The sequence below is a fragment of the Podarcis cretensis genome, assembly GCF_951804945.1.
Source record: "Podarcis cretensis genome assembly, chromosome: 7".
Classification (NCBI taxonomy): domain Eukaryota; kingdom Metazoa; phylum Chordata; class Lepidosauria; order Squamata; family Lacertidae; genus Podarcis; species Podarcis cretensis.
Window position 1 is genome coordinate 3581877 of NC_137176.1, and position 23155 is coordinate 3605031.

The 23155-nt window shown below is 42.5% G+C and overlaps 1 protein-coding gene across 5 annotated transcripts in view; it reads left to right on the forward strand.

Moving 5' to 3' along the window:
- The window catches only part of AFAP1 (actin filament associated protein 1), a 52682-nt gene that overhangs the window by 22648 nt on the left and 6879 nt on the right, over positions 1–23155 (forward strand). For 2 of the 5 annotated variants that reach the window (XM_079983523.1, XM_079983524.1), the window contains exons 7-17: positions 3528–3620; positions 5913–5997; positions 6348–6497; positions 8422–8633; positions 10971–11116; positions 13054–13189; positions 14355–14612; positions 16453–16567; positions 19675–19839; positions 20282–20472; positions 21591–21752. In XM_079983523.1, the coding sequence (XP_079839649.1) occupies positions 3528–3620; positions 5913–5997; positions 6348–6497; positions 8422–8633; positions 10971–11116; positions 13054–13189; positions 14355–14612; positions 16453–16567; positions 19675–19839; positions 20282–20472; positions 21591–21752 (1713 nt within the window). The remainder of the gene's footprint in view (positions 1–3527; positions 3621–5912; positions 5998–6347; positions 6498–8421; positions 8634–10970; positions 11117–13053; positions 13190–14354; positions 14613–16452; positions 16568–19674; positions 19840–20281; positions 20473–21590; positions 21753–23155) is intronic. The other 3 variants (XM_079983525.1, XM_079983526.1, XM_079983527.1) reach the window with 3 other exon arrangements.

Sequence of the window (23155 nt, forward strand, 5' to 3'; positions counted from 1 at the left end):
CCCTCCCTCTTTTGTCTCTCTGTGCCCAATTACCTGATAAGAACTTAGCCTAAGTGCTGATGTTGGTCTCTGAGCTCTGTTTGGGTTTCTGAACTATATTGTCTGACTTCCTCTGGTTGCTTAAACTATTGGTAACTGGTTCTTGACACAGAGTGTGCCTCAATATGGAAAGCTACTACTGTATCATAAACATCAGTATCCCTACCTACCTTCCTACTTTTTTTCCTGTGTCTTTCAATTCTGGTTTGATGGGCTATATATATTCATTCTCCGGAGCACTAGGAAGGTTCAGATGGATCAGGCAGGTTTGTTTGCTTTCCCTACTCTATGCCCTGCTTATTTGTGGGGAATTTAAGATAATCTTCTTTTTAAAAATATATTATTTCCTTTGCCTTTCTCCTTTAATCTCTGAGGTAGGTCTGCCTAAGTATAAGTAGGTGAGGCACATGGTGTTGTTTCATTCCAATACTTGAGGATGGATTATGTAGCCAAGAATCCCAGATTTCTAATAGTTGTCTTTCAAAGCACTTTTAAGTGACTTCATTCTAAGTGTTTTTTGCACATTGTTCAGTAGTAATCAGGGGAAATGTTTAATCCTATGTAACTTGAAATAAAATAAACCTTGTTCTTCAGATTTTACTTTTGGATAAAATTGGTCAAGTCTTGTTATTTAACATATCCACTGCATAATATACACCAAAATTCTTCTTTAGTCATCTGCCACATATTGTGAAATAATCAACCATATATCTATTCTGATAAAATTCCTGGGGGAAACTTTGCACCTTTTACTTTTCAGTAGCTGTTCCGAATTTTTTGTGTGTGTAGCTGGGGAAATAATTTATCATCAAGGTTTTCCAATGGTTCCATCAGTGAAAGCATTTCAGCTTGCCCAGCAGAATGATCTCCCCTCTCCCCCTGCACAGGCTGTTCAGGGAGGGTCTCCAGACCCCTCAGAGGTCATTGGGGGGAGAGGAATATACATGGGGGAGGAGAGGAATGTCTCATTCTGCTAGCATTCTGCATCTGCTTAGTTGAATCTGGTCCAAAGTGCTTTAAAATATTTGTTTAGACATAATCATAATCCCATGTGTGTTCATAAGAAACAGAATATATTGATTTCAAAAATAACAAGCAGAAGTCATTTTGGTTATAGTGTAAAATCTCAACATTTTATTTACCGTATTTTTCGCTCTATAAGGTGCACCGGACCATAAGGCGCACCTAGTTTTTTTTGGGGGGGATCAAGAAAAAAAAAACCTTATTTCCCCCCCCCCAGCCCCAAAGAGCAGTGGACAGGCTGCGCTTCTTCCAGAGCTTCTGGGGCTGCCAGGGGAAGCCCAGGGTCCCCCCCGCAGACCCAAAGAGCAAAGAAGCCAAGACAGCGAGCGGGATGCTGAAGAATCTCTTCTGCCGTTTTATAATTTTCAGTTCATTGATGATTTCATTGTTTTTAATTTGTTGATTTGTGCTTGAAGAGCATGGTTAAATCAAATAAAATTGCCCCTGCAGTGGGATTGAGGGTGTGCAGGTCTCTACCCACAACCCACCAAAGCTTCCTTTGTAGCGATCTCTTTTGGATGGAAACAGCTGTCTTGATGACTGTGAGGGCTCCGGATCCCTTCCTGCTGTGGTGGTGAAATAAGGCTTTTGAGAAAATGCATGACTGCACAGATACAGCTCCATGATCACTGCCAAGTTATTTCTTGTGTCCTCTCTTTGACTTCCATTATTGTGTGTGGCCAAAACTAATTGACTCTGTGGGATGAGCAGATGCTGAAAATATGAGCAATTTTGTCAGGGTCATGAAAGAGGCAGCAGCAGAAGTGCAGCTTTTTTTGTGTAAATACAGTACATTTGCAGTAAAGGGAAGTACATCCATTTGAATTTTTTTGAATACTTTTTTGAATACTTCCAAATCTGTTTTAGAATTCACATTTTTGGATAAAAATGCTTAGCACTTTGTCCAACAAATCAGCCTTGTTACTCCAACTTTCCTACCAATTTTTTAAAAAGAGGACGCTTTGAAAAGAATTATTAACTAGTCTGGTGGGGATGCCTGTGATACAGAAGAAAAGTAAAAGTTGTTAAGTATAGTGGTGTTGCTGAAAAATCCCTCGAGATATATTCCAGAGTGGCAGAACAGAATCCCAGTATCCCATCTGGCTATAATGCCAAAATAAGTAGGAAGATCTGGCTGGCACTAGAGGAAAAAAAGAACTCATTCTATTGTGATGTTGGGAAGGAGGTTTCATGCAAGGACATGTCTCCATTCCAGCCCTGTCTTCTGTTGCTGTCAGGAATGACTGGTGAAAACAGAAGTGGGAGCGGAAATTTCCCATGTATGCTTGTTCGTCTCACACCCAGAACTGAAATCAATCAAGTGAACACTATCTGTATTTACTGTTGCTGCTGTTTTCATTCCACAAATGATATGTGATGGATTGCCGTCCCCGTGCCCCCCATTGCGTTTCTTTGCATTGAAATAAATGGCATGGAACATGGGTAGGCAAACTAAGGCCCAGGGGCCAGATCCGGCCCAATCACCTTCTCAATCCGGCCTGTGGACGGTCCAGGAATCAGCGTGAGTAGAATGTGTCCTTTTATTTAAAATGCATCTCTGGGTTATTTGTGTGGCATAGGAATTTGTTCATTTTTTTCTTTCCAAAATATAGTCCGGCCCCCCACAAGGTCTGAGGGACAGTGGACCAGCCCCCTGCTGAAAAAAGTTGCTGACCCCTGGCGTGGAATAATGCAATGACAACATAACTTACATAATTTACACTTGCTATAAAATTGTTTCGATATGGTACATGATGCTTGAAAAAATAATAGCATCAATGGAAATTTAGAAAATTATGAAGGGTCAGACAAGTGTTGTAAGCTATTTCTATAAATGGTGGTTGTGCAACAAGGCTAAAAAGCGAGATAGGTTGAGCAATCCTAAGCCCTGGTCCTGAGCAGCAAGGCTGAGTTAAAGGTCGACCCCATACCTGAAGTCTTGTTGGCTTGTTCCAGCCAGGGCAAAAGTGGCATTTGTGTGTGTATTTCAACATTTTTTCATGCACCTCTCAGGGGAATGGACTATATTGGGATCCATGGCTGTCCCTACTCTGCTGCATTGCTGTTTCGAGGCTCCTACATTGGATAACCTGTATTTAATGTGTCTGACACAGTATTATTTGCCTCAGGGCTCAGTCCTGTTATGTTGGTTTGCAGGGCCCTTTTATGCAAGCCTTTCTCTGGCTCAGATTTGGGTTTAGCTATTACGGAAGTTGAAACCTTCCACCTCTTTACCTTGTGGCTCCTCCAAGACATGCATAAAGAAGCTGACTAAACATAATGGGAAGTATAAAAAGATGGCATCCTTGAGAAGTATCGGAATTCATATTTTTTGATATTTATGATATTTTCAAGATAGCAGCTAACTAAAATCCCAATCTCTTATATATTCTCCTCCCCTCCAGTACAATATCTTCAGTTTCAAGAAAAAATGATGGCTCTTTTCTTTTTGCATTTCTTTGAAGGTAATTAAGGAAGTTTGCAGCAACTATATTGGAGCTACAGATTCAGATGGACCTTCATCTAATTCTCCTGTTCACAAGTCTGAACTGGAAAAGGTAATTGTACAATAAGACTACTGGAAAATGCAGTGTATGAGTGTTGCACCATGAAATATGGGTAGTTAACCTTTTCTGAGAATAATGGTTTGGTTGAGAGTCTCTTCATATATGTCACTATCTCAAATAAGGGTTTCTACATTTTTAAGTAATACATTTTTGCTAGTTGTGTGCTGATCATTTCAGGCACACAGACTTGCAAAACAAGCCCCCTTCCCCATGTCTGTTTTGAAAAATTTGGAAGATCGCTGTCCTTTTAGTTTTCTTGTTAATGACCTTTCATTTTTGGTTTCCTGATCTGCCTGATCTTTAAAGTCAAACATGGTAGACAAATGATACCCTCCTGTTTCAGGGCATGAAGTCCAGGGAACCATTGGAGACATACCATACTTTTCCGTGCATAAGACTAGGGTTCCCCCCTTAAAAACCATGCTAAAAAGTGGGCATTGTCTTATACATGGGTAGTGCATAGGGTGGACGTTTGATTGGTTGCTGTCAGCGGCTACTGTGCATGTTATTGGTTGCTGCGTCAATGCGTGGTGGTGATTGTCCGACGCTGCAGCAGTTGGGCAGGCAATTGGCAGCTTCTGCCGGCGAGGGGACAGACGGGAGGCGGATTTTGAGAGGCGTGTGCAGGTGAGCGGTTTTTGGCATTCCCCCCCTTAAAAAGCTCAACAACCCTCGGTAATCCCCCCCCCAAAAAAAAAACCTCAACAGCTCTGGGCAATCCTCCGCAAAAAAAAAGCTTTGCCATCTCCCCCCATTTTCTGAAATTTCAGTCCCCCAAAATAGGGGGCATCTTATACATGGGGGTGTCTTATAGACAAAAAAGCACAGTAATTTTCCTCTGGGCTGCTTTGCTTAGTCCTCTGGGTGTTCTGCCCTGATGTGCTGTGCTGCCCAGGGCATTAGGGTGATGGAGGAGAGAAAGGAAAACTTAGTTTCCATTCACTGCACACCCCTGCTGCCACTGTTCCTGCTGCTGCTGCCTGCAAGTTAACAGAACAGATGAGGAGGAGATGTGTACTTTGGGTGCTGGGGCATCAGCCTGTGTGGAGGAAAACGAATTACAAAAAAGTAATTTTCTGTTACTGCAAAAAGGAAATGGGAAAAATGCTTTCCCTCAAAACAACTGCAACACACTCATAGAGGAATAAGAGCAATCTTCTTCTGCAACTGCTGTGAATGTTGTTTTTGGCACAGTGTTTGCCAAAGAGAGCTCTGACTGTTTGTGAGCACAGAAGTTATAAGGACAGGCAGGATTCCAGCACCATTATTCAGATATTTTCAGGAACATCAGCACAATGAAGGAATGCTTAAATTTTGGAGCATAGTGAGATCAAGGACTAAATATATTCATAAAGAAAATGAATATAGAAATCCCTGGGAGGTGGAATGAAGGGAAAGAGGGTAAAAGGTGTACTGTGAAAAGATTTAACAGCTCTTTTCAGATGTACATGTGGATAGGCTAATTTTCTTCCTGTTATCTTTTCGTAGCACCACAAATATAAAAAGCATTGTGCAGTAAGGCTGCTATCAGTTGGGACCTCTGCATGACTGGGAGTTCTGAGTTGATGGAAGTCTACCCAGAAGCAGCAGCAGCAGCAGCTGTTCGTGGCTAGGCTCCTTTCCTGCAGGCATCTTCTCTGACACATGACTGTCCAGGGGCAGGCCAGTCACAAGTAAAAGGGTCATAGTTGTGGCTGGGTGGGAATTTAGAGGTGAAGCCAAACGTTGCTTAAAAAGTGGTTTTAAGGAGGCATTTAATCGCAATGCAAATGATCTGGTGTCAGATAAAGGCTAGAATGAACTCCCTCTTCTGTTAGGAGAATAGCAAGAACACGGAGGAGAATGATCCAAGGGCGGTCAAGTAAAGGCCATGGGCAGAAATGTAATGGGAAATAAGGGCAGAGGTATAGTCTCTATTAGGAAATGCAATACTTTACATTTTGTTACTGAGCTCCACATGACTCCCCCGGGTCATTTATAAATAACTACAGAAGGAAAGTAAATCTGGACTGTGGTTTATATAGAGAGAATCAAAGCACTTTGATCATTTTTTACAAAAGTATTGTACAGATAATTCCACAGTGGAGGAATAATGTAATATTGAGTGGGTTTGACAAATATTATGTATTTAATGCTTCTGTGAAAAGGTTAATTTTTGAAAATAAATTATTGACTGTCTCAAATTTGTCCCATGGCCAGATAAATAGTTGGCACGTTCTGATTCATAATACATCAGTTCCAATGTGACCCCATTACTAATGACCTAGTTCTTTTCTCCTGCAGAAACTATCTTCAGAAAGACCAAGTTCTGATGGTGAGGGGATTGTAGAAAATGGAATAGCTGCCATCTGTAATGGAAAAGAGCAAGGTAATATGCTACTGACAGTGTTTGAGTCACACCATAAAATGTTCACAGTATTTTAAGTGCTGGAAAGGTGAAAAGAAAAATGGAATTTTCATATACATCCACTCTGAGGAAAGGTTCATTCTGCCAGCTTGATTCATAACGATGTCCAGTTGTATCGCAACGTAGCTGAAAACCTGTTCCTTAAGCTCAGGAACCACCACACAAAATTTGGTTACAATATTTTAAGAGGTCTCCAAATGCATAGACAACAACTTTCCAAAGTATATAGTAGATGCCGGGCTGCTGTTAAAGATGCAGGTGTGAAATTTTGAAATCTTGCAAGACTGACACATGCATGCTTTTCTTAATAGTAAAGAGGAAAAAGAGCTCCAAGACAGATTCCAAGGGCACTGTGTCTAAAGTAACAGGGAAGAAGATAACAAAGATAATTGGCCTAGGAAAGAAGAAGCCCTCCACAGATGAACAAACCTCATCAGCTGAAGAAGACATCCCAACTTGTGGTGAGTAACTTCCCATGTTGCTACCTGCAATTAAACTTGAAAGGGCAACAGGTAGAAAAAGCTCCACCAAACTTCAGTATTTAGTGGTGTTTCAATCTCCTAGGTTTGCTGTTACGTTCCTCTTTCACCCACTGAATGTGGGCTCTGATGATTTAATAGTAGCTTTAAAGATTATGGCATCTCCACTCTCATCTGTGTCCCAACTTCAAATGTGGTTGAGAGGACTTAAGCAGTGCTTAGGTTCACTTTCCACAAGACCTGGCTTGCTTTGTATGGGCCACAGATCATAATTTAAAACAAATTCTGGTCTGTTTTTAAACAATCCAGCTTCAAAGTATGGGTTATGAAGCTTAAACACTCTTCATTTTAACCAGAATCTTTGATTTGCAGGTATTGACAAGCCAGGTTTTGTGGAAAGTGCAACTAAACTCTGCTGAATTCCTCCTGGTTGCTGTATAGGAGTTGTTGAGAGAGAGAGAGAGAGAGAGAGAGAGAGAGAGAGAGAGAGAGAGCGCCATGTGCTTGTGGCTATATCTTGCTGTGCAAGTACATAGTGCTAAAACATGGTTTACTATTACAATCAGCCCCTTTTTATTGCTCTCTAGTACTTTTTCCATCTCTACAGTGTTGAGAAGTGTGGTGCAGTGGTTAAAGTGTCATCGTAGGACCTGGGAGACCAGGATTCAAATCTCTACTTGGCCATGAAGCTCACTGGGCGCCCTTGGGCCAGCCACTTCCTCTCAGCCTAGCCTACCTCACAGGGGGGTTGTGGGGATTAAATGAGGAGGGGAAGAACCACACACACCACCTTGGAGAAAAAGGTGGGATATAAACACAACAATCAAACAAACACACCAGAAGTGGGTCCTCATCCACTTTCAAGCAAGAGTAATAGAGAAAAATGCCCCAAGGTAAAGAGTTTTCTTTAAAGTTTCCATGGCATTCTACAGAGGCAGCCGACCTTGATGCAGTAGCAATCATCAGAGATGCTTGGCTGTGTCCCTGGTTCTCCCTTAGGTCTTTGAAAAAAAGACAATATGCTAATGCAGACTTGTGTTGATTTTGATTAAGCAACTTGTGGTGGGGGCAGTCCTGCTACCCCACCCTCAGTGTCCCTGAATGTGCTGGCCTGCCTACTCCAGCCCCCAGCTTCCAGCCCTGAGTGGGTCTGAAGGAGGCTTCTAAGTGCAGTTGAATCAATGCACTTGGAAGCCTCCTTCCTGTTCTTAGTTTTCTGTTGTGGGGAAGATTCTAAGCACACCTGGAAACCGCCTTCAGACATTTCCATTGAGAGCTCTACTTTAAAAGAAAGATGGAAGCTGCTGCTTCTGCTTCTTGGGGGAGAGAGCACATGTCTTGTGTGTGCGTTGGACAGTCGTGCAGCTGCATGGTAAATACGTGCGCTGTCTCCACCACCCCAGCTGGAGAGTGCCCAAAGAGAGACGTCTTTTCTGTGGCTCAGTAAAGCTTTAGTTAAAAGCACCCCCTGTTTCAGCTCAGCTGTAGTATTTATTTTTCAGTTTCACATCCTTAATTTTGATGAGCACCAGAGTTGACTTGTTTTTTTTAAAAAAATGATTTTGTCCCCCCCCCCCCGATAAACACAATTATGATACAGCTGAGATGAACAACAACCCTAATAAGCATTGGTGTGTCAAATCATTTACATATTCTTATGACTCTGTCCTGAGGTTTATACACCTTACACAGGCTGACCAGTAATACAGCCTTGTGGGCATATATCATTTCAAAGGAGCCCATGGTGTTGTGGTGACACAACCACAGGCACTCCTTTGCCACTGCAGAGAGAGAAGGGCATTTGTACGACCACAAGTTTGCCATTGATTTTGGGGTCTTTGTGGTGGGTCCGGTTGAATGAACTTTTTTTTTTTTAGTGGAAAGTGCCTGTCTTTGTGTTTTGCAGGATATCTTAATGTGCTGTCAAATAACCGGTGGCGTGAGCGCTGGTGCAGAGTGAAAGATAATAAGCTAATTTTCCACAAAGACAGAACAGATCTAAAGACCCATATTGTCTCTATTCCTCTCCGTGGCTGTGAAGTTATTCCAGGATTGGACTCCAAACACCCCTTGACATTCCGCCTGCTTCGAAATGCACAAGAGGTTGCCGTATTAGAGGTTAAGTTGTTTAGTGTGCTTATCCTTTGCCAATAGTGACATAAACAAAATCCCATTCTCTGACCAAACAATGTATGCCATACCTAGGAAAGTCTCCAATTATATGTTGGAAGCAGGATTTCCTTTGTTCCCACTCTTGCCCCACACTTTTCATGGTTGGATCAATTTACAGCTTTTGAAACTTCTTTATTATAGTGCTTCCAATATTTAAAGTGTCTAATAATTGCTTCTATTTTGGGGGAAATTGATCTCTCTTCCAAATCTTATCTGTAGGGCACATCAGTCTCAAGATTACCCTAAGTTGCAAGGCAGTGTACTATACTATTGAACTATAATATCAGGCCAGAAAGTGGCTTAGATGGATTCTCTCTTCAGTTCTTAGTTTCCACTTCTCACTAAGTCCCTGAGGAGAAGATAATCGGAAAACAAAATAATATTTACATTTGAATGTAGTGCTTCTCTCATTAACCTCTCTGTATGATTGTATAATGGCAATACTGCCATTATTGCCTATGCTATACTATAACATAGAATCATAGACTTGTAGAGTTAAACCCAAGGGTCATCTAGTCCAACCCCCTGCAGTGCAGGAATATGCAGGTGGCCTGAGTGGGAATCTAACCTGCGACCTTGGCATTATCAACACCATGCTCTAACCCAGTGTTTCCCAGCCTTTTTCAGACCACGGCCCCCTTACGACCTTGTTTCCTTCCTGTGCCCCTCCCCAGACATAGCCAAGGGGGGTGGGGTAGCTGCCCCCCAAAATAAGTAAAAATCAATACAAATAGGATATTCTCCCACCCTAACGAAAGTCTGCCCCCCCCAGCAAAAATACTGGCTACGCCCATCCCCCCCATCCTACAGGTAGAAAGATAGCTATTTAAATGTTTTGTTTGTTTGTAAATAGAACATTTTTTATTTTTGCAATTTTTATACAAAATATAATTGCATAAAATGATAGGAACATAATGAAATATTGTTGAAGCAGAAAAAACATAGAATCATGGAGCTGGAAGAGACCCCAAGGGTTCTTTCTAGTGAAACTCCCTTGCAATGTAGAATCTCAGCTAAAGCATCCAGGACAGACGACCACCCAAGCTCTGCTTAGAAACCTCCAAGGAAGGAGAGTCCAGAACCTCCCGAGGGAGATCCACCTCCCATGTGTTACAAAAAGTAAACAACACTTATTTGACCCAAGTTAATTGACACCGAGGTGTACAGGGAGTTCTGTATATGTGGGAGAATTTTTAAAAGCAAGTGATCCTCACTGACCTGATGCAAAAAGATGTTGTTATCCGGAGGAGCCCTGGCCACCTAGATAAAACTCACACACCCTTACCTGGGAGTAAGGTGCACTGAACTCAGTCCTGCTTTCTTCTGAGTAGACACTTTGGGGTGGATTTAACCCCCCCCCACCTTGCAGAGCCAGACTGACTCTGCCGATGGGCCCTGCACCCCTTGACAACATCCAGTGGCTCCGATCCACTAGGCACTGGGGTGGATTGCACCCTGCGCCTATGATGCCACGGGTCCAGCCCTGCCGGCAGCAACAAGCAGCTCAGTCTCGCCCAGCCCTGCCCATTGCCACCCCACTTACCTGACCTGGGGGTCTGGATCGCGGACTCTACTGGGCAAAATGGGAGCCTGAGCAATCACCCTCTTCTGCCAGAAACAAATCAGGACTGCTCCAGGAAAATGCAGTTGGCAGAAAGGAGCCAAGCGGATAATAATTTAATAATAATTAGCCAATCAGGATTAGAAGAATAAAAATCTTCACTTCTCACTTCCCTCCGTGGCCCCCTAGCCTCATGTTGTGGCCTCCCATTTACATGATTTTCACCTTGCCCCCCATGGAATATCCTGAGCGGCCCCAGGGGGCCATATGGCCCCCAATTGGGAAACACAGTTCTAACCAATAGAGCTAACTGGCGGCTTCCCACCTCCCATGTCACCTGGGGGGGGGTGCCATTCATCCGATGTGAGGGAGGTGGCAACTGAAGAGAGACCTCTCTTTTGTGGTGTCCCACTTACGAAATGCTCTTCTCTACAGAGGTGCCTCTGTTGCCAATTACACTTTCTTTAGGCTTTTAAGTTTGTGTAATTGTATTAATTGCTGCTTTGATCCTGCTTACTTGTTGTTTTTGTACATTCTTCTTCTTGTTTTTAGCTTGATTTTGGTGAGCTGTCCTGAAAATGTTTTTCTGTTGAAGAGCGAGGCATGAGTTCACTCGAATGCATTGTTTTTGATAAAGAAAAAAAAGTACACTTGAATGAAAAACGATGCCTTTCAAGTGACGAGAGTGCATGTTTGCCTGAAATTTCCCCATCTTTGTGTAGGCTTCATCTTCAGAAGACATGGGCAGGTGGATTGGTATTTTGCTGGCTGAAAGTGGCTCCTCTGCAGATCCTGGCACTCTGCACTATGACTACATAGATGTGGATGTGACGGCAAGTGTCATTCAAGCCGCAAAACAGACCTTCTGGTAGGAGGAGCTAAACCAGTTAAGAACATTTTCAGGAACTCTAGGTTCTTCATTGTTTTGACTCTATGCTCAAAAAGATGTAAGGAGCAATCCCATAGGAAGATCCTCCTGGATGCGTGGGTTCGGGTTCGGTGGATCTCCGGCTGGCCTTAAGGAGTTCCTCGCGGAACTGGGCTGTGTCGGCTTAACTCCCTCATCCTCTGCTCAGCCAGAGATGCACCTCTGTATTTCCTCCATCCCAGATGGCTAAAATAAGCTGATGTAAACCCTTAAAAAGGGGTGTGGGGGGCAGGAGCAGAGATGAAGGCTCCTTAGCCCCCTCCCCAGTCATGCAACCTGGCAACCAACTGGCAAAAAGAATGGTTAAAGACTTGTTTTCCCTCTGCTAGGAACAGGCCGCGCAGCCAGCCATAGTCTGGCTTAATTTAGACCAGTGGTACCAGATTTGTCTGTGATAGCTTGAAGTTGTGAGTAGAAGCTGAAGGTATCCATTTCTAATCCATCAATCAACTTAAGCTACAGTCCGAAACACATCTGCCAAAAAGTAAATTCAATTGAAGCCAGTGAGATTTACTTCTGAATGAAGTATCACAGCATTGTGAAGTTATTGTTAAACACTCGTGTTCACTCAAAATGCTTCACAAAAAACCTGCTGTGAATTAGGGCAGCAGCCCAATCAAATAAATTCTAATTGATTAATAATGTTGAATAACCAGTAAATTTGCATAAGGTTAAAAGCAGTATTTCTGAAGCAAGAAGCAAAGGAGGAAGTTTTTTTTTCAGATGGTGCTTGCCAACTGCAGTTTTATAAGCACTGTTAATAAATGTATGTGTATTATTTTTAAAATATTCTGCATGATTTTTTAACATCGTTTAAAGTAAATTAAAAGTGTTGAAATAGATTAATCTAATCAATTAATTAGATGTTGAAGACCTGCTGTCAACTCAAACCCCCTTTAAATATCAAATGAAGTACTTCTTCCCTGTTGGCTAACATACCTATAATTATAGATGATAGCAGTCCCCCATGGCAGTTTTCAAGTGTTATCAGTATTACCATGTGGAGGACCAACCTGCAAAAACAGAGAAAGCTTTGGAAATCTTGAACCACTGCCAGATACTTGAAAGAGAAAATACATGGTTTGGGGAGGAAGGACCCACCCTGCATTTCTCTTAGGACCAAGTTTTTATTAGTAATTCATAATTGGCATTTTTCTAATGATGTCTCAAGTTACTAATTTAATCAAAGCAACTTGTATATGCAGTATATCCATTAGGCCCCAGACTTGCCCAAAACAGCATTGGGATGCAGCAATCATCATCTGGCTACAGACAGGCCCTAGGGAAAAAGCCACCTTTGTATAATCAAGAGCATGTTTATAATGATTCTTTCTAGTGAGGTGTGAAGTCCATCTCTTCCCATTATTTGTCATTTTGGAGCTATAAGTTGTGATGAAAAAAGCTGAAGCCATTTGCTGACACCACTTGCAACAACATGCTTTCATTTCCAGAAAATACGTTCTCCTTCCTGAGAAACATCCTACCACTAGGAAAATTTAAGAGTATCATTTCATTTCTTAAAACTTCAGCCTTGTTCCTAAAATCTTGTAGTCATCTTTGGCCCTTTTCTTCACAATCCTTCTTTCCATTGCTATGGGGAGTACATAGCTCTATTTCCTTAAAATCAATTAATGTGTACAGGAACTGCTCTCCCACCGCCACCCACACAGTGCATTGCTAAATGATAGATTCCTGGCTTACACTTCAGCCTGTGATACCATACTTGGGTGTGTTTGTAATGAAAAAAACCTTTGGTAGGCAGGGAGAAATGCAAGGAAGAATTTGAGGGGGGGGGAGGGGAGATGAAGGGTGAATCATGCTTACTCCCTGTGTGTGCTTTCAGCATAAACTCTGTTCTGTTTTTGCTTTTGTTTTAGTTTTATGAACAGACGGGTTCTGTCTACTAATCCTTATCGAGGAAATGCTGCCAATGGCTACGCGTGTCCCAGCGGGATGGCCCTTCATTATGACGATGTTCCTTGCATAAATGGATCAGTAAGAATTGATTTTTGTGTAGGTCAAATCATTTACGTGTGTTGAGCCCCCAAAGTCACTTGTCAGAATTTCACTGGGCATGGTCCGAACATACTGCTAGGTCTCAAGTACAGATTCTTTGAAAGTAGGGCATATAGTTTTAATTCTGCATGCCCACGTTAGTTAGCATAAATATATACAGTTCAATAGTCGTCTATTAGCCAAAGCATTAATGCAACTCCCAGAGAAAAGTTTAAAGTTAAGATTTGATCAGATCTGAACCTCACAAACTAAGAATGAAATGAGAATGATGCTGCTGATGCTGTCTCCTTCATCCCCTTTCTCTTCTACTGGCTGCAAAGGAGACTTCTTGACTTGTTAAACCATTTCCCCATTATATTCAAACTAGGAAACTGTGGTTTAAGCTCTGTGTTCAAACCAGGATGTGAGTCTGGTTTCTGGGAAGCTCTTAAACTGCTTTGGACATCATGGAAACTGGTTTGAGGTTGTCTCTGCCAAAACAAACTGGTTTCTTAAGCATCTTCTCTACATATGAACCAGGCCACATCCTAGTATGGTATAGCCAGATGCTTGCTATCTCATTTTCCTTGTGGTTTTGACCCACCAGCCAACTTCTTTATTATCTTTATTATGTCACTGGCACTTGTGTTGTAAGGTTCAATAAGGACAGATAGCATAAATGCTGCATCTGGAATCACAGGGCTGAATTGAACTAAATAGCTGTGGTGGCAGGAGCAAGTGCAGTGAGTCCCATTAGCACAGCAGAACGTTTTTTCTCCCCCCCCCCCCGCAAATTGGCTCTGGGGGGGGGGTCAGGAGAATCCCCCAGAACAGTTCACGGGGGACAAGAGGGGAGATCATTCCACCTGGCAAGCAAAAATACTTGTGCTGACTGAACAATCCTAACAGCATGATGCTGAATTCCTCCCATATTATGGCCGTGTGGGGAATAGACCCAAGATGGCAACCCCATGATATCCCTTTCAGTAGAGCCTTGATGAACCTTACTACAGCCTCCAAAAGTAACTCAAGAACTGAGAGAATTATGGTAATTAAAATTAGAGCAGATCCTTATGGAGGCAATGCATGCTGAGAAGATCTCCGAGATAACTCTCTAATGGTTTCATGGTTTTCCCCCCAATGCATGATGTTTGTGTTAATTTACTAAGTATGTGTGTTTCAGTGGGAACCGGAAGATGGCTTTCCTGCTTCTCGTGGCAGAAACATGAGAGAAGATGGGCTTTATGATAATATGGGCCTGTACGATAACTTGCCGTCTCCGAAAATCTTTGCACGCTACCCACCAGCAGACCGAAAAACCAATAGGTTATCTACTGACAAACTATCCTCTAACCACTATAAATATCCTGTCTCATCCAATCTGTCTTCTGCTCAATCTGTCACTAATACCTCTGCTGTGGGGAGGGGATCTGTGTCACAGGTACTGCGCTGCTTATTTCTCTTAATCCAACTTTCTTTTGTGTATCTCTGAGATAATGCACTGGCACCAAACGCTTGAAATTTAAACAAGGCGGCATGCTGCATTGCCCATTGTGTTGTTAATAGTCACAGAAATGCGTAATATTTTTTGGAGGGTGGAAGAATCAGTGAAATAAAACACAAGCCCATCAACCCATGCTATGCTCCCAGGGGATTCTCTTCATTGGGTTAGTCTAGGTCAGAGCTACCAACCACTGACCCTCCAGGTGTCCTTGTTCTACAAGTCCCACTAACCACGCTGGCATGGGGTGATGGGAATTTGGAATCTAACAAGATCTGAAGGGCCATAGGTTGTTCACGCCTGGGCTAGATTTTAAAAGTAGAGCATGCACACGCACACACACATTCACATTCACACACAGGTGTTGGCAGTACTGTACTGACAGTTAAGAGTGCAGAAACCACATGTAATTCATACTGTCTGAGCCTTTCCACTCTGTTGTATAGGAGGCACCCTTCAGTTCCACAAGAAAACATCCACTAATCTTGAATACAAAAGTTACATTTTGAATCTGTATGTGTGCTCAATTCTATGCTCTATTCTCTTTTCAAATTCGTTCTGGGGTGTTATTCTTTCAGAAGCTCAAAACAGCCTGTGAACCCCGTGCATGGTGGGCATTTTCAGATTAAAAAATGAGCTGGTGAAAACCTTCACAAGCAGTTGGGCAGGATGTTGTTGTTGGCAAGCTGGTAACAACCTAGTGGCAAGGTCACCACTTTATCTTGGAATATATTTGAACTGTGGAGCATCTTTTTTTTTTAAAAAATGCTTTGGTAGCTTATCAACTAAGCTGCTCATATGAATCCACCCCAAGGTGTTTCCTGAGCTACTTCAATTGCCTTTGTTTTTGACCCCTGGGTATAGGGTGGTATATAAATTCAATTAATAATAATAATAATAATAATAATAATAATAATAATAATGCTCATTGCAAACAGCTGAAAGCCTGTAAATTTTGATAGTAAACCTGATTTGCAATAGGGGTTGAATAATTTTGATTGCAACTGTACATGTTCCCCAAGTTTGAAATTGTTATATGTAAAACAGCTTTGAGATAGAAAAGTCAAAATCTGGCAGTATAGTTACTTTTGAAGTCAGTGTTGAAATTCTGCTTTTTGTATGCAAATTTGAAATTGACTTCCTTTTTTTTGGGGGGGGGGTAAAGTTTCACACTCACCTGATTCATGCTTCACTTCAAACCATAGCAAAAGGGGGCAAGCAAGTCTGCTCAAGCGTACCCCCCCCCCCAACTTCCCTCCCCTGACTTCTTTCTCCAATGTGCTGGGGAGTAAACCAGCACTCATTGTTTGTTTCTCTTCCAACAAACCATGATGGTAAGCCAATGCTGCTTTATACAAAACAGTAAGCCAGCACTTGTGGTTTGTTTCCTTCCCAGGTTCCTGAAGAGAGGGACAAAATGTGGTCTTTTGAGCAGCATGCACTGCGATTAATTAGCAACATAGATCCTTGCAAAACCATGTGGCACATTCTGAATGGTTCCTCAAAATTTTGAATAGTCACCTGTAGCCTGTGACTTTGTGCAGCCTCACTGTTGTGTGCTGCTCAGTAAGAAACTGCAGGTGCTTTTTGTTTTATCTTTGCTGCTTTGGAAGACGCATCCTTCCCAGCTGACCTAGTTTTTTAAACTTGTAACCTGCCTTTCAATTGGGCAGCTTGGGACAGTTTTGAAGCTTTGATCTAGGAAAAGTGTAAACCCTGTCATTGAATAATTACTGCTGAATATATATTTAATTACTAAACACATATTTTTTTCTATCAGTTTAAAGGAAAGAAGGCTTCTGCTGCTACAAATGGAATAATGGGGAAAGGAAGAACATTAAACAACCCACAAAAGAAATCAGAATCTGCTTCAAATGTAAAACGCAGCAATTCTAGTGAGTGCTTCCTATTTAAGGAAAGAAAAATCCACTTTTTCAGTCAGTTAAAATATTTTTAATCAGTTAACTGATTAATCAGCTACATAGAATTGTAGAATCTTAAGAGTTGGAAGGGACCCCAAGGGTCATCTAGTCCCACCCCCTGCTAATGCCGGAATCTCAGCTCAAGCATCCGTGACAGATGGCCATCCAACCTCTGCTTAAAAACCTCCAAGGAAGGAGAGTCCACCACCTCTCGTGGGAGTCTGTTCCACTGCCAAACAGCTCTTACTGTCTGAAAGTTATTCCCAAATGTTTAGTCGGAATCTCCTGTCTTGCAACTTGAAGCCATTGGTTCGCGTCCTACCCTCCAGAGCAGAAGAAAACAAGCATGCTCCCTCCTCCATGTGACAGCCCTTAAGATATTTGAAGATGGCTATCGTATCTCCTCTCAGTCTCCTCTTTTCCAGACTAAACATACCCAGCTCCTTCAAGTGGTCCTCATAAGGCTTAGTTTCCAGACCCTGGATCATCTTGGTTGCCCTCCTCTGCACACATTCCGGCTTGTCAACATCCAGCTTAAATTGTGGTGCTCAGAATTGGACACAGTATTCCAGGTGTGGTCTGACCAAGGCTGAATAGAGAGGTTCTATTACTTCCCTTGATCTGGACACTAGACTTCTCTTGATGAAGCCTGAAATGGTGTTTTTGCTGCTGCATCACACTGTTGACTCATGTTAAGCTTGTGGTCCACCAAGACCCCTAGATCCTTTTCACATCTACTGCTAGTAAACCAGATGTCCCCCAGCTTATATTTATGCATCTGCCTAAGTGCAGAACCTTACATTTGTCCCTATTGAAATTCATTTTGTTAGCTTGTGCCCAGTTCTCCAATCTGATAGGGTCATGTTGAATTCTGATTCTGTCATCTGCGACATTAGCTACCCCTCCCAGTTTGGTGTCATCTGCAAATTTGATGAGCATCCCGTCAATTCTTTCATCCAAGTCGTTTATGAAGACGTTGAAGAACAATGGGCCCAGGACAGAACCCTGTGCCACCCCACTTGTCACTTTTTTCCAGGATGATGAGGAACCATTAATGAGTACTCTTTGGGTGTGGTCTGTCGACCAGCTACAAATCCATCTGACAGCTGCCTTGTTCAACCCACACTTTACCACTTTCATCGCGAGAATATCATGGGGGACTTTGTCACAAGCCTTACTGAAATCATGATACGCTATGTCCACAGCATTTCCCTAATCCACCAAGTTTGTAATTTGATCAAAAAAAGAAATCAGATGGGTCTGGCATGACTTATTTTGAGAATCCCGTGCTGGGTCTTAGTAATCACAGCTTTCTTTTCTAAATGCTCACAGACAGAGGCTTGAATTTTCTGTTCTAGGACCTTCCCTGATATCAATGTTAAGCTCAGCGGTTGGTAGTTACCCGGGTCTTCCTTTTTCCCCTTTTTGAAGATGGGGACATTACCCTGCCTCCAGTCTGTGGGGACCTCATCTGTTCTCCAAGAATTCTAAAATATAATAGACAAAGGCTCTGAAATTACATCCGCAAGCTCCTTTATTACCCTTGGATGTCGCTCATCAGGCCCTGGAGATCTGAATTCATTTAAAGTAGCTAGGTGTTCATAGAATAGAATCATAGAGTTGGAAGAGACCACAAGGGCCATCGAGTCCAACCCCCTGCCAAGCAGGAAACACCATCAGAGCACTCCTGACATATGGTTGTCAAGCCTCTGCTTAAAGACCTCCAAAGAAGGAGACTCCACCACACTCCTTGGCAGCAAATTCCACTGTCGAACGGCTCTTACTGTCAGGAAGTTCTTCCTAATGTTTAGGTGGAATCTTCTTTCTTGTTCCCTTCTCTTTTCCTATCTTGGGCTGCAGCTCCTTCCTTACATCATTTATTCTGTTATCACAATGTTGAGCATCGCTTTCCTTTTGGTGAAGACAGAGGCAAAGCAGGTGTTGAGTAGTTCTTCTTCCCCACACATAGGACCTGCCACTTGCTTGTTTTTCCTCTTACTTCGGACATAGCCAAAGAAACCTTTTTTATCTTTTTTACCCTCTCTTGGGAGCCCGAGCTCATTCTGAGCTTTCGCCAGCCTGACTTTCCTGCTGCAACTGTTGGCTACTCCTCCTTTGTGATTTCCTTTCTTCCATTTCTTACACATGCCCTTCTTAACTCTCAGGTCATCTGAAAGTTACAGTCCTACCAGTTAGCATTTGGTAATGAATTTGGTGATTTCCAATTACTAGTTAATCACTGAACAACTAGGGAACTTAATTAAACACTCATCTTCTTTTCTCAGTCTTCCTGTTCATTACTTAAGAATTTTGGAACCATTCTGGATTTCCTTTACATGTAACTTCACTGGCATGTTTGCCACAGCCTTCCTGACTGCTCTTGCTTTGGTCCAAGTATTTAAACCCACATGGGTTTGATTCCTGGTGTGTTTTACAAACCACACAAGTGACAGACATCCCAAGGCTACAGGTGTCATGTGTGGTTCATAAACATGCCGGGAAGCTAAAACAAATGTGCTGAAAGGTTTACACCCCTGGACCACAGTGGGCATGGGTACAGCAACCACACTGGGAAAGAGATGTCACAAGCAGAAATCTTGGAATACGGTTCAGAGATTTGGTGGTTACATTTGAGAAAGGATTTGTATGCCTCGGAAAACAGCCACATCTGCTGGATGGCTGTTAGAATGTCTGTGTTGGGACTTAGCTTTTTGATTAATAAGAACCTGAGGAGTTGCCTTATGCTGAGTCAAGACCCTTCATCCATTTAGCTCAGTATTGTCTACGTGGCAGTGGCTCTCGAGGGCAGTGTTTCCCGAACTTGGGCCTTCAGCTGTTGTTGGACTGCAACTCTTGCCATCCCTACCCAGCAGTAGCAGTTGTCAGGATTGATGGGCGTTGTAGTTCAACAGCAGCTGAAGACCCCAAGTTTGAGAAACCCAGCATAAGCTGGAGGTGCCGGGGAGTGACCCTTAGCTTTCCCACATGCAAAGCAGATACTTAACCACTGAGCCATATAAGAAGGTAAGATTAATAGCATTCCTGCTCTCAGGTGTCTAATAGTTAACCTTTATGTGTAGGTGCTGAACAGTACAAATATGGAAAGAACCGTGTTGAAGCAGATGCAAAGAGGTTACAGACCAAAGAGGAGGAGCTGTTGAGGAGAAGAGAAACTCTGAGGAATCGCCTGGCTCAGCTTCGAAAGGAAAGAAAAGACCTTAGGGCAGCCCTGGAAGCAAATGCTGGTATGCTGGGTGTTTGATCTTCTTAGATCATTGTATGACCAGAATCTCAGGAAAGATACTTCCAGTAGCAGGAGAAGGTATATGACTAGTTAGTTAGTCTTTTCCCACAACAGAATGCCCCAAAGCAATATGCGGAAATAAAATAGGGAAAAAATGCATAAAACACATTAAACATAATCAGAAATATTATCATTGGTTCTTCCTATTACTACTACTAAATAATCATTAAAGAAGTCATAGGGGTAATGACACCAGGACAGAGATGTAAACTCAACCAAATATTACAAAGGAGGAAGAAACCAAGATTGTACCTAGTCAAATTGCAATAAGTCTTATGCCTTCGTCTTGAAGTTGCTTGCAGGGTTGTGGCCTCATTGAGTAACTGGGAATGTACAAATCTTCCCCTGCCTCAGATATCACTTACCTTGCCTCTGAATTTCAGGTAGGAAAACACTAATTATCCTTGAAGATAAACTAAAGAAGTTGGAAGAGGAGTGCAAGTTGAAAGAGTCTGAACGTGTTACTCTGGAACTAGAGCTGACAGAGGTGAAAGAGAACCTGAAGAAAGCTTTGGCTGGTGGCATCACATTGGGACTGGCGATTGAGCCTAAATCAGGAACCTCAACTGCACAGGTACTTCCATTAAAGCAGTTGTTCCCAGTTAGGGATCCGGGGACCCCTGGGGGTCAGTGGAACACACCCAGGATGTCCGTGGCCCCATCCCTTGCCTCCTCCAAGTGAATTTTTGGCATTTTTGCATGGTAATAGCACAAATTTTATGGTCTGTTCTAGCACTGTGCATTTTTTCAATGTATTGGCCCAAACCTGTTTTGAAATCACACCGCAATAACAATTTTGACCCGGCAATACACAGCAATATAAACGCTGCTCATGTGAGAGAGAGCAGAGCAGCCAATTTCAAGGTGTTGTCAATATCACATGATGATCTCAGCCGATAACACTGCTGAGCTGATCTGAGCTGCCTTCCCTCACGCTGATGGAGAACAGGGCATCTGATCACCCTCACTTCAAGGCACTGTGGCAGTACCTTCCCCTGGCACTGAGGCAGAGCGGCTTTTCTCAGTCAGCAGGAAAGCAGCAGCAGCCACGGTGGACGTGCATCTTCCCTGGCTGCCCCGCTGATCGTGACTTGATGCGCCCCCCATCCCTATCTCCTCCCACTCAAACCATGCAGTGGAAGTGACTCCCCTTCCTCCCCTTCCTCGCCTCCCACCTCCAACTGATCTCCATGGCTGCTCCTTCACTCATCCCCACGCCTGATCTCCAATTTCAGACGTTATTATATATCGGAATATTGTGATGTTTAGCTGCTGATGTATCACGATGTTGAAAACCAGATATCGCTTAGCCCTAGTCTTGTTTTTTAGCATACCTAAAATTCTTTGCTTATTAGCCAACATTTTGTTCAAAAAATTGCTTTGCAGTATCAAATAATTTGAAAGTAGGGGGTCAGTGCTTGACTTTTGAAAAATAAGGGCCCCTCAGTAATTAGCTAATTGAGAACCACTGCATTAAAGTACTGATCTTGTTACCAGATAAAGGCAATTAGTAAACCATCTCAGATCAGTCACACTCTGTAGTCCCATCTATACGCTTTGGAAAGTCGTTTGCTCATGGTCCACTTGCACACCTCTTAAGCTATTGCATCCTAAATTTGCACGATGGTTCCTGAGACCAAGGAGCAGGTTTTGATAGCTGTCATGATTTCAAATGGTTTTGTATTCTTACAGTCTCCAGTTCTAAAGCATCAGACTCTGGAGAATTCACCTATCTCCAGCTGTGATACAAGTGATACTGAATGTTCTGTGCCTGTGAACAGTGCTGTAGTCCTGAAAAGACACTCCTCCTCAAGCACCTCTCCCTGCAGAGGCCATGTGCTTCAGAAGGCAAAGGTGAGATACTCTGCCAATATTTACAGGCTTGGCTTATTTGCTTTTTGCCCATACTAGAGGAGCCAGTTTTCTGTCTCACTTTGGTTCTGAAAGGGTTGCCACTGTTCAGAAAAGAAAAAGTTAATGGCTATCTTGTCTTACAAGGCTGTGATTGCTCTTTTAGGTCACACTGAAAGGAAGAATAGTTGAACATTTTCAGTGACTCCTCAGTTTCCTATTATACACTCCTTGTATTTTGCTTTAAGAGCTGAAACTTTGTTAAATTATTGTATTTCCCATGGCTTACAAGAATGAGGACTCATCCAGACTTGCTCTTGCTCTGCCCCTTTCCCCAGGGAGACCTGATCTTTGCTACTGAATTGGAGCAAATTTCAGTTTGGTTTTCTACAGATTGGTGTCTGTTCCTATATATTGCTACAGAGTGGGTTTTTCTGGTGAAAGCAGCGGGGCAAGGGCAAAACTCAGCCCTGTGCTTAGGAGGTGTGGGACAAGCAGAAATCCACACAAACCCATGCTTTCTAGGCTTGGGCCAAGCAGAAGGGCTGATGAGCCCTAAGTTTTTGAAATACTTACTCATACATGCTTTGTTGTTCTCAGTCACTGATTGCATACATTTCCCTGTTTATTCTAAGATATTTTTCATTTCCTTGATGATGTGAAAAAAGTACTTTCTAAATTTTATCTATCTGTGTTGTGACCTCACTATTTTAATGTTGATATACATGAGGTCAAATTACTCAACTGAAACAAAACTGAGAATTGGCTCTACTTTGGTTTTATACAATTGGGATTAGCATTCGTTCCTGTCAAAGGTCTGCATTTTTCTTACTGGACTCTTGTGCTTGGTATTGTATAGAATTCACTTCCCGAGCCAGGGGTTTATGTTTTTTAAAAAAGGAATTTACACTGGCAAGGAAATAACTTAAAAAGGGCACTTTTAACCATGCAAAAACTTCCATTAAACTTCCATTTAAAAAAATCAAATTACATAATAAATATGTTAAATGCATCTTCACTTTAAACATGATTTAAAGAAATTTAGCACTTAAAATTAGCAGCAATCATCTCTACCAACTCTTGTACCACTAGCAAGTGGAACAGTCCCATTCTCAGAGTTCTGTTTTTGCTTCCTCTGTCTGTATTCTTGCCACTATTCACAGGAGGCAAACACACTTTTCCTCATTTTTAACAGCCTCAGATAATTTCAGTTGTAGGTTCCCCCACCCCCCCCCGAAACAAACTTCACATCAAGACTTGTGCCTGGATAACAACCGACTGCCTCATTTTTCATTGGTTGCCTGTTTTGTACTGCACTGCAGTCCAGTTTCCAGTATATCTTTTTTCTGATGCTGTGATTCACATTTTTGTTACAAAGAAATGCTTTGCCCAGTAGCTGGCGGTGG